Here is a 15,714-nt window from a genome sequence, read left to right as displayed (position 1 = left end):
CTTTCCCTGTATTCATGATTTGTTTTATTGCATAAGTTTTCTGCCTGTGTTGATGACATTCCTGTGTTATAAAGCACAGGCATTTTTATGCTGTGTATATTATTAAATTGTGCATTTAAATATGGAAAATATAGTGCATTTTCATCAGTTTAGTATAAACTTACTATAAATATATAGTGGTTATTTACCGTACTTTGAGACAAATTACTTGAAGAGGAAAATAAGAACCAAATTTGAGCTACAGTAGCAAAGCACATCACACTTATGCCATTCTAGTTGTCAAACATGTGCAATGACCTCCTAAAGTTTAACTGTCATCAAGTAAATGAAGAATTAATTTCTAGAGCAGTTCAAAATATTCAAAAATTTCAAAGGCAAATTCAAGTAAAGAAATATGTTTCAAAAAAATTCTTCTACAGCCAAATATTTGTATTGTCATAGCCATAATAGTTTTGCCTATAAAACTAAAAAATAATATTATAGTAAGAGGAATTGAAAATGACATAGCTAGACTATCCTTGAATATGAGAAGGGCATTCCCTCTCACCTCTGGAGTGACATCTCGTGGTGCAAACCCTGTTCCGCCAGTTGTTAATATCAAATTAAGTTCCTTCTCATCACACCAGTCTATGAGTGTTTCCTGAAAGAAAACAAACGTGCAGAGTAAGTTACTTGTTTGATGAAAATTTAAGTAATAATTTCAAAGACAGCATAGAAACAATATTCTCTCAATATGTTCTTGCACATGTAATTGAAATGCAATGCAGTTTGTGATATTCATCTTGTTGGTTAGAGAAAATTATAAAAATTGCAAATTGATGAAAGTATCTTAAATAAGAACTACTGCAGTTTATTATTTCTATATTATTTCCTTATATGGCATGGTTAAAGCTCATTTCAACAATATGAAATATTTTCAAGTTTAAAAAAGTTCACTGCTATATGCTGATTACAAAATCTAATTATTTAATAACAAAATTAATCCTAGCACCTAAATATTCATACTTTAATTATATATGCAAAAAAATCTAATACTTCTTTCTATTGTGGATACAAAAGGGGGAAAATGGTCACAGGCTCGTGAACTAGAAGGAAAAATAAGATTTTAAACTATGTCTGCTGGAATGATAATTATGTTTCTCTATAGTTTGCCCATTAATGAATAAATATTTTATGTTCAATATGAAGTATGAAAAGCTTTATGTTTTTCAATACTGATTTTACAAGTCTTTCTTAACAGAGAGTAGAGTTTACATAATACATTGGTATCAGCTCTAGTCTAGTCTGTGTTAGAAGAAACACTGCATAGGGAAACGATGCTGAATGATACAAGAACTGCTGAGTTACCACCATCCCTGACATTGAATTGACAAAGCTCTAATAATGAAAACAGCATGGTACTGGCATAAAAACAGACATATTGAGCAATGGAATTAAGTTAAAGACCCAGACACAAACCCATAAGCCTTGGGACAACTTATTTTAGAAAAAGAAGCCAGAAATGCACACTGGAAAAAAGAGTATTTTCAACAAATGGTGCTAGTCAAACTGGATTGCTGCCTGTAGAAGAATGGAAATAAACAGATATTCTTCAGCCTGTACAAAAATCAAATCCAAATAAATCAAAGGCTTCAACATAAAACCAGATACACTGAACATGACAGAAGAGAAATTGGGAAACAACCTTGAATTTATTTGCATATGAAAAGACTTTCTGAACAGAACATAGAGCATGCACTAAGGGCAACAATTAAGTGAGAAGTGAGAAGCTTCTGCATGTTAAAAGGAGTATCTTACACAAACAAAGGAGTATCTTACACAAAGAAAAGAAGATTTTTTACCAATTAAACATCCAATACAAGACTAAGATCAATAAAATGAAAGACAGCTCATGCTGTCAGGATTTAGTAAGGGAAATACCCATTCACTGCTAGTAGGAGTGCAAAGTTGTACAGGGACTATGGAAATCAGTGTCGTAGTTTCTAAGGAAAATCAGAATTGATGTGTCTAAAGACCCAACTACACCACTCTTAGGTATATACCCAAAGGATGTTTACACTACCACAGAGACTGGACCAACCATGTTCACTGCTGTTTTAGTCATAACAGCCAGAAACTGGAAACAGCCTAGACATTGTTCAACTGTTGGAGTGAGGTTCCCTTACATAGTATGACGGTATGGTGTGTCCCTACATTTTTTCTTTTTTTTTAAAGATTTATTTATTTATTTATTTATTTATTTATTTATTTATTTATTTATTTATTTATTATATATGAGTACACTGTAGCTGTTTCCAGATGCACCAGAAGAGGGCATCAGATCCTATTACAGATGGTTGTGAGCCACAATGTGGTTGCTGGGATTTGAACTCAGGACCTTTGGAAGAGCAGTCAGTGCTCTTAACCACTGAGCCATCTCTCCAGGCCATCCCTACATTTTCAATTGTTGATTGCTATATCAGAAGAGAGGTAAATCCTGGCAGAATTTGGCATTGTCATCTATATGGCCCAACACTAGGTTTATAGTTGTAAATGCTTGTCATTCCTCACCTGCACCAAAGACTATTCCCTGACATTATCATATTAAAAAGTAAGCTGCCATGGTGAAGGTGCAACAGCCCACAATGCCTAAAGGTAACCCTAAGAGATGGAACCAGGATCTTCTTGCTGCTGATTGGATAACACTGAAATGTGGCTTTTGTTTAATGAAGAGCTGACACTGGAACATGGCAAGGAAGTATGGGAGCAGGCAAAAGAGACAGTGAGTGAAGTGTAAGGCAGGCAGGAGTGAGACAGAGATGAAAGGAAGTAGTGAGAGCCAAGAGAGTGGCAGAGAAGCCAAGGTTAAGTTACTAGCTAGATAAGAGAAACTGTTCCAGTAAAAGGCCAACAACTTTAAAATATATAGAACTCTCCTTTTCTTATTTAAAACACAAGTGGATCTGTGAAAGACCTTCAATAGACAATAGATGAATACATAAAGAAAATGTTGTACATTTATATAATGGGATATTACTCAGATTAAAAAAATGAAATCATGAAGCTCGCAGTAAAGGGATGAAACTAGGGGACAAAAATCATCCAAAGTGAGGTAACCCAGACCAAGAAAGAGAAACATAGTTATGTATCACTTACATGTGGGAATTAGCTACTAAGTCATTGATAATCACACTAATAGAATCTGAGGTTAGATATTGAATAAGGGAATAGGGGCAGAGTGTGGGGAATGATTAGCTCTCTCAAGGAAGGGAAAACACATAACCCTGGAGACTGGAGGTCCCAGGGAGTGTAGAGGTCTAGTGGGGTGGGGGATTAGGAATATCCTCATGGAGATGACAGGGGAGGGGGCATGAGATGTGGAACAGTGAGAGGGTGGACATGGAGGGGGATAAAATCTGGAGTGAACAAAATTGATAAAGTTAAAAATAAATAAATATGGAGATCCCCCCCCCTCTCTCTCTGTGTGTGTGTGTGTGTGTGTGTGTGTGTGTGTGTGTGTGTGTGTGTGTGTGTGTGTGTGTAGGGATCTGGAATGAGAGGATCAAGCAGGGAGGAGAGAGGAAGATGAGGGAGGAAACAGAGGGAAGTTACAGAATATTTGATCACATTGTGAACCTGGAGAGTTTGAAGTGAAAAAAAAATTGTTTCTTCTTGTGGTGTGGGTCAACTCTAGCACACATCCTTTAACCCAAAACAAGAGCTAAATAAAGTCAACAATACGTCAACTGGAAGAGCAAGAAGTTGGGTCTTTGAGTTGAAGGCTATTTAAACTGAGCAAAGGAGGAAGAGCTTTTTTCCTCTGGAATGTTGGTGGAATAAAGTCATGTGCCTCTCTGATCTAGCAAGTTTCACCAAGTAGCTCCTGAGTCTTCATTTGGCAAACCAAATGTTTGAAATTAAAATCCCACAACACAAGGACAGACAGCTAAGTTTATGGGCATTTGAGTGGAAGTATGGAAACCAAAAGAAGTAAGACTCCTAAAACACACACACACACACACACACACACACACACACACAGAGAGAGAGAGAGAGAGAGAGAGAGAGAGAGAGAGAGAGAGAGAGATAATTTAAATGGCTAAATGAAGGGGGAGATAGAGCCCTACATAAGCATCTCATCAACAAATGAAGCTTTCAGTATTGCAAACAGCTTACATCTAAGTTCATAGCCAAAGGAATTCCCAAGCAACCTAGATTTTTGTCAAGGCTGTATGTTGCTCTCCACACACTGAAGGTAAGGCCCCTTGCTGAAGACACCTACACAACTTATTGATCATTTAGAAGTCAAGCTTCTGCTTTTCCTAGAGCCTTTACTCCTACTCACTAGTGATCATGGTATTTGAAGATAACTTTCCATGCTACCAAAAGAAAAATGTAAATACCAAACCAGTCTGTAATATGTGCTAGTGCAGTAGTGTAACAAAAAGCAAGGGATTACTGAACTAATTAATATCTGAATGTATTTAAAATCCAACCCATCCCAAACTCCGTGGGAGAGAGAGCTCATCGCCCAGATGTGTGGGCACTCTTGAGACTGCAGGGCAAGAGAGACCGCCAGTACTGCCTACCTTTGTCCACATCCCTTGCCCAGAAGAAACTGTTATAGAGCCTCTGGGAACAGGAAGTTAGGGGCACCCAAGCTGCAGGAGCCCTGCAGTCTAGACTGTGCCTGGATCTAAAGGGACCCAGTTAAACAGCTCCCTGTACCCAAATCCCGTGGGAAGGAAAGCTAGACCTTCAGAGGGGCAGACACACGTGGAAAGCCAGAGGAGACTACTCTCTGCCCACATTTCTGACTTGACAGAAAAGGCATAGCACTATCTGGGCCCCCTGTGCACAGAGACCCTAGAAAAGGTGGGGCAGGCCCTTCTGGTTGCTGTCCTCACAGAGAGCTGAAACCTAGTCCTGAGGAGCAACTTCAGGCCTAAGACCAGAGGTAAGACCAAATTTTCTGCTCCAAGCGACCTGCCTGGTGGACTCAGGACACAAGCCCACAGGAATAGCTGAAAACCAGTAGACAGGAACCACTAAACACCTGAAAGCAGAACACTCTGTTCCCATAACTGGATTAAAGAAAACAAGACAACAGGTCTACAGCACTCCTGACACACAGGCCTATAGGATGGTCAAGCCACTGTCAGAAATAGCAGAACAAGGTAACACCAGAGACAACCTGATGGCTACAGGCAAGTGCAGGAACCCAAGCAACAGAAACCAAGACTACATGGCATCATCGGAGCCCAATTCTCCCACCAGAGCAAACACTGAATATCCAAACACACCAGAAAAGCAAGATATAGATTTAAAATCATATTTGATCATGATAATGGAGGACTTTAAGAAAGACATTAAGAACTCCCTTAGAGAAATGCAGGAAAACACAAATAAACAAGTAGAAGCCTATAGAGAGGAAACCCAAAAATCCCTGAAAGAATTCCAGGAAAACAAAATCAAACAGGTGAAGGAATTAAAAATGGAAATAGAAGCAATAAAGAAAGCACAAAGGGAGAAAACCCTGGATATAGAACCAAAGTAAGAAAAAAGGAGCCATAGATACAAGCATCAAGATATAGAAGACAGAATATCAGGAACAGAAGATTCAATAGAAATCATCAACACAACTATCAAAGATAATGTAAAACGGAAAAAGGTACTGGCCCAAAACATACAGGAAATCCAGCACACAATGAGAAGATCAAACCTAGGAAGAATAGGTATAGAAGAGAGTGAAGACTCCCAGCTCAAAGGACCAGTAAATATCTTCAACAAAATCATAGAAGAAAACTTCCTTAACCTAAAGAAAGAGATGCCCATAAATATACAAGAAGCCAACAGAATTCCAAATAGATTGGACTACAAAAGAAACTCCTTCTGTCACATAATAGTCAAAACACCAAAGGAAAAAAACAAAGAAAAATATTAAAAGCAATAAGTGAAAAATATCAAGTAACATATAAAGGCAGACCTATTAGAATTATAGCAGATGTCTCACCAGAGACTATGAAAGCCGAAGATCCTGGACAGATGTCATACAGACCCTAAGAGAACACAAATGCCAGTCCAGGTTACTGTATCCTGCAAAACTCTCAATGAACATAGATAGAGAAACCAAGATATTCCATGACAAAACCAAATTTACACAATATCTTTCTACAAATGCAGCCCTACAAAGGATAATAAATGGTAAAGCCCAACACAAGGAGGCAAGCTGCACCCTACAAAAAGCAAGAAACTAATAGTTTTGCAACAAAACAAAGAGAAGACAAGCACAAAAACATAATTTCACATCCAAATACAAAGATAACAGGAAACAACAATCATTATTCCGAAATATCTCTTAACATCAATGGGCTCAACACAGATTAAGAAACTAGATATGTAATGAGGACCCAGCATTTTGCTGCCTATAGGAAACACACATCAGAGACAAAGACAGACACTACCTCAGAGTAAAAGGCTGGAAAACAACTTTCCAAGCAAATGGTATAAAGAAGCAAGTTGGAGTAGCCATTCTAATATCAAATAAAATCGATTTTCAACCAAAAGTTATCAAAAAAGAAAAGAACACTTCATATTCATCAAAAAAAAAAATCGACCAAGATGAACTCTCAATTCTAAATACCTATGCTCCAAATACAAGGGTACTTACATACATAAAAGAAACCTTACAAAAGCTCAAAGCACACATTGAACCTCACATGATAATAGTAGGAGATTTCTACACCCTACTCTCATCAATGGACAGATCATGGAAACAGAAATTAAACAGAGACATAGACAGACTAAGAGAAGTCATGAACCAAATGGACTTAACAGATATTTATAGAACATTCTATCCTAAAACAAAACGATAGAATTCTTACCACCTCATGGTACTTTCTCCAAAATTGACCATATAATCAGTCACAAAACAGGCCTCAGCAGACATAGAAAGATAGAAATAAACCCAGGTGTCTTATCAGACCACCAGGGGCTAAAGCTGGTCTTCAATAACAATAAGGAAAGAACGCCCACATATACATGGAAGTTGAACAATGCTCTACTCAATGATAACCTGGTCAAGGAAGAAATAAAGAAAGAAATTAAAGACTTCTTAGAATTTAATGAAAATGAAGGTACAACATACCCAAACTTATGGGACACAATGAAAGTTGTGCTAAGAGGAAAACTCACAGCTCTGAGTGCCTGCAGAAAGAAACAGGAGAGATCATATATCAGCAGCTTTTCGGCACACCTAAAAGCTCTAGAACAAAAAGAAGCAAATGCACCCAGGAGGAGTAGAAGGCAGGAAGTAATCAAACTCACAGCTGAAATTAACCAAGTAGAAACAAAAAGGACCATAGAAAGAATCAACAGAACCAAAAGCTGGTTCTTTCAGAAAACCAACAAGATAGATAAACCTTTAGCCACACTAACCAGAGGACAGAGAGAGTGTGTCCAAATTAATAAAGTGAGAAATGAAAAGGGAGTCATAACTAGAGAATCAAGAGGAAATTAAAAAAATAGTCAGATCCTACTACAAAAGCCTATCATCAACAAAACTTGATAATCTGGAGGAGATAGACAATTTCCTAGACAGATACCAGGTACCAAAGTAAATCAGGAACAGATAAACCATTTAAACAACCCTATAACTCCTAAAGAAATAGAAGCAGTCATTAAAAGTCTCACAACCAAAAAGAACCCAGGTCCAGATGGGTTCAGTGCAGAATTCTATCAGACCTTCATAGAAGACCTCATACCAATACTATCCAAACTATTCCACAAAATTGCAACAGATGGAGTGCTACCGAATTCCTTTTGTGGAGCCACAATTACTCTTATACCTAAACCACACAAAGACCCAACAAAGAAAGAGAACTTCAGACCAGTTTCCCTTATGGATATCGACGCAAAAATACTCAATAAAATTCTTGCAAACCGAATCCAAGAGCACATCAAAACAATTACCCATCAGGATCAAGTATCCTTTAGCCCAGGTATGCAGGAATGGTTCAATATATGGAAAACATCAATGTAATCCATTATATAAACAAACTGAAAGATAAAAACCACACGATCGTTTCATTAGATGCCGAGAAAGCATTTGACAAAATTCAACACCCTTTCATGATAAAAGACCTGGAAAGAACAGGAATTCAAGGCCCATACATGAATATAGTAAAAGCCACATACAGCAAACCAGTAGCTAACATTAAACTAAATGGAGAGAAACTTGAAGCAATCCCACTAAAATCAGGGACTAGACAAGGCTGCCCACTCTCTCCCTACTTATCCAATATAGTTCTTGAAGTTCTAGCCAGAGCAATCAGACAACAAAAGGAGATCAAAGGGATACAGATTGGAAAGGACGAAGTCAAAATATCACTATTTGAAGATGATGTGTATGATAAGAACTTCAAGCCTCTGAAGAAAGAAATTGAAGAAGACCTCAGAAGATGGAAAGATCTCCCATGCTCATGGATTGGCAGGATTAATATAGTAAAAATGGCCATTTTACCAAAAGCGATCTACAGATTCAATGCAATCCCCATCAAAATTCAATCCAATTCTTCAGAGAGTTAGACAGAACAATTTGCAAGTTCATCTCGAATAACAAAAAACCCAGGATAGCTAACACTATCCTCAACAATAAAAGGACTTCAGGGGGAATCACAATCCCTGAACTCAAGCAGTATTACAGTGCAATAGTGATAAAAACTGCATGGTATTGATACAGAGACAGACAGATAGACCAGTGGAATAGAATTGAAGACCCAGAAATGAACCCACACACCTATGGTCACTTGATTTTTGACAAAGGAGCCAAAACCATCCAATGGAAAAAAGATAGCCTTTTCAGCAAATGGTGCTGGTTCAACTGGAGGTCAACATGTAGAAGAATGCAGATCGATCCATGCTTATCACCCTGTACAAAGCTTAAGTCCATGTGGATCAAGGACCTCCACATCAAACAAGATACACTCAAACTAACAGAAGAAAAAGTGGGCAAGAAGCTTGAACACATGGGCACTGGAGAAATTTTCCTGAACAAAACACCAATGGCTTAAGTTCAAAGATCAAGAATAGACAAATGGGATCTCATAAAACTACAAAGCTTCTGTAAGGCAAAGGACACTGTTGTTAGGACAAAATGGCAACCAACAGATTAAGAAAAGATCCTTGCCAAACTTACATCTAATAGAGGGCTAAAATGTAATATATACAAAGAACTCAAGAAGTTAGACTCCAGAGAATCAAATAATCCTGTTAAAAATGGGGTACAGAGCTAAACATAGAATTCTCAGTTCAGGAATACTTATCAGCAAAGCAGAAGCAAAAGAAATGTTCAACATCCTCAGTCATCAGAGAAATACAATCAAAATGATCCTTAGATTCCACCTCACACCAGTCAGAATGACTAAGATCAAAAATTCAGATGACAACAAATGCTGGGGAGGATGTAGAGAAAGAGGAACACTCCTGTAATGTTGGTGGGATTGCAAGCTGGTACAACCACTCTGGAAATCAGTCTGGCAGCTCCTTAGAAAACTGGACACAGTTCTACCTGAGATCTCAGCTATACAACTCCTGGGCATATACCGAAAAGATGCGCTAACATATAACAAAGACACATGCTCCATTATGTTCATAACAGTCTTATTTATAATAGCCAAAAGCTATTATATATTTAGCTTTAAAGGACTGTTCAAAGATTGTATATCACTGTCCTTCACTCATTTAGAATGTCATACTTTTAGCTGCATAACAAGTATAAAGAGATATAGTATATTTTAAAATATTTGTTAGTAATGATTGCTTTTAAGTTAAATATATTTGGAGTAAACTATATCACTTACTTCCCTTTGATTATTTCTTTATATTTTGTGAGTATTGTAAAAAGTAGATTTTAAACATCAATTTGATTAGTCTTCGTATTTCATTCATTGATAGTACTTTATCATTTAACTCTTCTTTTCCCTTCATATGTAGAAAGTTCTGAAACAAAGTTTTCCCTCAGATATCCCTTTTCCTTTCCCCCACCCCCTTCATGGTGGCCATGAACTTGATATGTCCCCAATGCTAGGTTTAAATTTGTGACCTGCCATTGTTGGCCTCCTGAGTACTGAGTACTGTAGGCATGGCCACATCACACGGGGCTTTCAAAGTTTTTATTTTTGCAGAGCAAGACCAGAATAACTGCCATCTGAAAACACAAAACACATTTTTTAGTTGCTTATTATATTTTTGCATTTTATTATACGATTGATGTTTAACCAATTTACTTAGGCTCCTTCCACATTTTTACTGTAACATTTTATTTCTAATTTACTTCATTTTTTTTTAGTATTTATTTATTTTTATTGGATATTTTATTTACATTTCAATGGTACCCTTTCTAGTTTCTGGAAATCCTCTATCCCTTCCGCCCCCTGCTTCTATGAGGGTGCTCTTCTACCCAGCCACCCACTTTCACCTTGCCACCCTGGCATTCCCCTACACTGGGGCATCAGGCCCTCACAGGAACAAGGGCATCTCCTCCCATTGATGCCAGACAAGGCCATTCTCTGCTACATATGCAGCTGGAGGCATGGGTCCCTCTAAGTTTACTCTTCGGTTGGTGGTTTAGTCCCTGGGAGCTCTGGGCAGTTGTGGGTGGGGAGAAGTCTGGTTGGTTGATATTTTTGTTGTTCTTATGAGGTTGCAAACCCCTTTGGCTCTTTCAGCATTTTCTCTAACTCCTCCACTGGGGACCCCGTTCTCAGTTCAATGGTTGGCTGTTAGCATCCACCCCTGTATTTGTCAGGCTCTGGAAAAGCGTCTCAGGAGATACCTATATCAGGCTCCTGTCAGCAAGCACTTCTTGGCATCAGCAATAGTGTCTGGGTTTGGTGTCTGTATATGGTATGGATTCCCTGGTGGGGTAGTCTCTGGATGGCCTTTCCTTCAGTCTTTGCTCCAAAATTAAATTTACTTTCTTTATAAGAAAAGTATTACATTTTTTAAAATAGGGAGAGTAGGAGGTCCATTAGTAAAGCCTGCATAATGTTGCTTAAGCTGGGCACTTTGCTGAGGCCACAGGGCTTTTTGCTTCTCTGCTACTCCCTTGGTCTGCCCAAAGCAACACAGCAGAAGTTCTACACAGATTCCTCCAGGTCTCTCAGGCACTGCTATGAGCAGTGTCACCATTTACAGTAGAAAGCCAGCAGGTACGATGGGAAAAGAAACAAAACAAGAAAAGTGGAGGTAGTACTAAAAGAGGAGGAAAAGAATTATGTTGTAGAAAAAAGTTAATTGGTCAGTTGTCAAGGACAAGGAGGAATACCTCCTAAAATGAACCCGTTTCTCAGATGAAGACAACGCATGGGAGCCGGAAGAGAAATCTAGATTGCCCTGAACTTATTGCTGAGCTTCTACAGTTATTGACAAAGTTCATTAGACAGATAAATCCGGGAGGCAAGCATAACACTGATTCTGAAAATATGGGAGAGAAAAGCAAACGAAAGAAAATAAAAGAAGACTCAGAAAGTCTACAACGTTTTGCCCAGGGTTTAGTGCCAGAAGAGATTATTGGAGTTACTGACTCCAGTGAAGAGCTCATGTTCCTGATGAAATGAAAGTCAATTTCAAGCGCCCACAGATAGTCATATCCTTCTGTGAGGAAAGGCTACCGTGGTATTCCTACTCTCCAGAGGATGATGACAAAAAAACAAGAATTACCCCTCTTGAGTACCAGCCTCTGTCACCTCTGACTGAAGATTTCGAGTGGGGAGGGGAGGAGTTCTACTTGTCTTGGGTGGCTTGAGAAGATGTCCTTTGAAGAGCCAGCATAGTTTCTATACCCTATAGCAGCCCAAGTGCTTTAAATTGTTCAAGCTGTATATTTTGCACACCCACTGCAGTAGAGGGCAAAGTGTATTTCAAGGTAACCAGTTCTGTGCTTTACTAAGGAAGTAACAGGCCTTCCATAAAACATAGAACCTGCATACCTGGGTGTGGGAAAGCAAAGATACTGTTGATCCTCAAAAAGCTTCTCTACGTAACAAGCCGAGAAAGAAATTAGGGAAACGACACCCTTCATAATAGACCCAAATAATATAAAGTACCTCGTTGTGACTTTAACCAAGCAAGTAAAAGATCTGTACAATAAGAACTTCAAGACTCTGAAGAAAGAAATTGAAGAAGACCTCAGAAGATGGAAAGATCTCCCATGCTCATGGATTGGCAGGATTAATATAGTAAAAATGGCCACTTTGCCAAAAGCGATCTACAGATTCAATGCAATCCCCATCAAAATACCAATCCAATTCTTCAAAGAGTTAGACAGAACAATTTGCAAATTCATCTCGAATAACAAAAAACCCAGGATAGCTAACACTATCCTCAACAATAAAAGGACTTCAGGGGGAATCACAATCCCTGAACTCAAGCAGTATTACAGTGCAATAGTGATAAAAACTGCATGGTATTGATACAGAGACAGACAGATAGACCAGTGGAATAGAATTGAAGACCCAGAAATGAACCCACACACCTATGGTCACTTGATTTTTGACAAAGGAGCCAAAACCATCCAATGGAAAAAAGATAGCCTTTTCAGCAAATGGTGCTGGTTCAACTGGAGGTCAACATGTAGAAGAATACAGATCGATCCATGCTTATCCCCCTGTACAAAGCTTAAGTCCAAGTGGATCAAGGACCTCCAAATCAAACCAGACACACTCAAACTAATAGAAGAAAAACTAGGGAAGCATCGGGAACACACGGGCACTGGAAAAAATTTTTCCTGAACAAAACACCAATGGCTTATGCTCTAAGATCAAGAATCGACAAATGGGATCTCATAAAACTGAAAAGCTTCTGTAAGGCAAAGGACACTGTGGTTAGGACAAAACGGCAACCAACAGATTGGGAAAAGATCTTTACCAATCCTACAACAGATAGAGGCCTTATATCCAAAATATACAAAGAACTCAAGAAGTTAGACCGCAGGGAAACAAATAACCCTATTAAAAAATGGGGTTCAGAGCTAAACAAAGAATTCACAGCTGAGGAATGCCGAATGGCTGAGAAACACCTAAAGAAATGTTCAACATCTTTAGCCATAAGGGAAATGCAAATCAAAACAACCCTGAGATTTCACCTCACACCAGTTGAGAATGGCTAAGATCAAAAACTCAGGTGACAGCAAATGCTGGCGAGGATGTGGAGAAAGAGGAACACTCCTCCATTGTTGGTGGGATTGCAGACTGGTACAACCATTCTGGAAATCAGTCTGGAGGTTCCTCAGAAAATTGGACATTGAACTACTTGAGGACCCAGCTATACCTCTCTTCGGCATATACCCAAAAGATGCCCCAACATATAAAAAAGACACGTGCTCCACTATGTTCATAGCAGCCTTATTTATAATAGCCAGAAGCTGGAAAGAACCCAGATGCCCTTCAACAGAGGAATGGATACAGAAAATGTGGTACATCTATACAATGGAATATTACTCAGCTATCAAAAACAATGACTTTATGAAATTCATAGGCAAATGGTTAGAACTGGAAAATATCATCCTGAGTGAGGTAACCCAATCACAGAAAAACACACATGGTATGCACTCATTGATAAGTGGCTATTAGCCCAAATGTTTGAATTACCCTAGATGCCTAGAACAAATGAAACTCAAGACGGATGATCAAAATGTGAATGCTTCACTCCTTCTTTAAATGAGGAAAAAGAATACCCTTGGCAGGGAAGGGAGAGGCAAAGATTAAAACAGAGACAGAAGGAACACCCATTCAGACCCTGCCCCACATGTGGCCCATATATATACAGCCATCCAATTAGACAAGATGGATGAAGCAAAGAAGGGCAGGCTGACAGAAGCCGGACTTCGATCTCTCCTGAGAGACACAGCCAGAATACAGCAAATACAGAGGCGAATGCCAGCAGCAAACCACTGAACTGAGAACAGAACCCCATTGAAGGAATCAGAGAAAGAACTTGAAAAGCCCAAAGGGGCTCGAGACCCCTTATGAACAACAATGCCAAGCAACCAGAGCTTCCAGGAACTAAGCCACTACCCAAAGACTATACATGGACTGACCGTGGACTCTGACCTCATAGGTAGCAATGAATATCCTAGTAAGAGCACCAGTGGAAGGGGAAGCCCTGGGTCCTGCTAAGACTGAACCCCCAGTGAACTAGATTGTTGGTGGGAGGGCGGCAAAGGGGGGAGGATGGAGAGGGGAACATCCCTATGGAAGGGGAGGGGGAGATTAGGGGGATGTTTGCCCGGAAACCAGGAAAGGGAATAACACTCGAAATGTAAATAAGAAATACTCAAGTTAATTAAAAAAAATTTAAATACCACAGGGGGGGAAAAAAAGCTTCTCTACAAACCATAGACTTCTTCCTAATACTGTTAACTCTATTTTTACATCCTAGCATGTATGTAGTTTTGGGCTATTACTGGTATATTAATTAGGGGTGGGAAGGTTGATGCAGAGAGGAAGGGAGATGAGTAGAATCCTTTTGATTAAAATTTGGGGCCTAATTGTGAATATGGTGAAAAAATAGAAAGAACAGCTACCTAATAAATTGGTTCTATCAAAAAATGTCATTGGCACCATAAATGAGGATTGTGAGATACTATTTAAAAAAAAATATCTGTGAATATGCAAACGTACTGCCAAGGTACTCCTATCCTGAGCTCAAAGTGGCCCTTAAAGGACAAAGCCAGTTCTGAGTGCTCAAAACTGTCATTTGATATTGGAAACTAACTAGAGAGGGAAATTTTATTGGATAGTATATAGAGGCCAACCATTCAGCCTTAGAAATTCTTGAAATTAGAAAAACCCCAGTTTTTTCCAACCACAAAGTTGTAACTATGAGTTTATCCATCTAAGCCACTGGCTCAGCACTGCAGGAGGGTCTATGAGAAAAGGAAGAGGAGGCCTCTACTCTTGGGGTGTAAAACAATGGAGCCTCTCTGTTGGTTTGTTGGATTGATTTGGTTTGTGGATTTTGGCTTGTTGTTGTTGTTGTTGTTGTTGTTGTTGTTGCTTTTGATTTTCAGGTTGGAGCCCTGAAACTGTTTGTGGCAGGTTCAGTTAGTGACAGCATAAATGCCATTGAACCAATTCAAGGGTTGAATGACTTAACAAACCTTGGTATCAGGAGATTAACTTTTGTATCAGAGTACTGGTTCACTTGAGAATATAAAATCTTCAGATTAACTGATGTCTAAAATACTGTCTTGAATCATGAGATCCATACATTTTTAGTATTTAGACTTGCATCTAGAACTACAGTGTAAATCTTTTTCAGCATGTGTTATGATGTATGTGAAAGTTTTTAAGTATAAACTTCATACCATACTGTCAGTTTTGTATTAATAAAATTATAGATTTATAAATAAATAGGCAGAATAGAAAGACAAATAAAAATCTCTCATTTGAACTGTCTCCCCTTGGAGAGCAACATGCACCTGGAAAAGAAACAGAACTGTTATTACTTCAGGTTGTGTGTGGAGTCTTGTACAGTAAAAACCAAGCACCAACCATTGCATGCCATGTATGAGTAAATGTGACAGTTTGTTCAGTATTCTGATATTAGTATCCCTTGTACAGTAGCTTTTCGACCACCAACATTCCCAAGAAGCTCATGTTAAATGTTCCTGGGCTCAGTATCCTCTCATGTTAGGTAATCTAAGAATTTGAAAGTCAGTGTGAATATTCCATT

At 38.7% G+C, this 15,714-nt stretch overlaps 1 protein-coding gene across 28 annotated transcripts in view; it reads right to left on the bottom strand.

The window, feature by feature from the left end:
• The window catches only part of Gphn (gephyrin), a 532,330-nt gene that overhangs the window by 337,226 nt on the left and 179,390 nt on the right, over window positions 1-15,714 (bottom strand). For all 28 annotated transcript variants that reach the window (XM_087554592.1, XM_087554602.1, XM_087554605.1 and 25 more), the window contains one exon: window positions 548-640. In XM_087554592.1, coding sequence (XP_087410718.1) covers window positions 548-640 — 93 coding nt within the window. The remainder of the gene's footprint in view (window positions 1-547; window positions 641-15,714) is intronic.

This window comes from Rattus norvegicus, chromosome 6 (assembly GCF_021556685.1).
Source record: "Rattus norvegicus strain SHRSP/BbbUtx chromosome 6, alternate assembly SHRSP_T2T, whole genome shotgun sequence".
Taxonomy (NCBI): domain Eukaryota; kingdom Metazoa; phylum Chordata; class Mammalia; order Rodentia; family Muridae; genus Rattus; species Rattus norvegicus.
The sequence above is the reverse complement of the archived record's forward strand: the minus strand, read 5'-3'. Positions and strand labels throughout refer to the sequence as shown.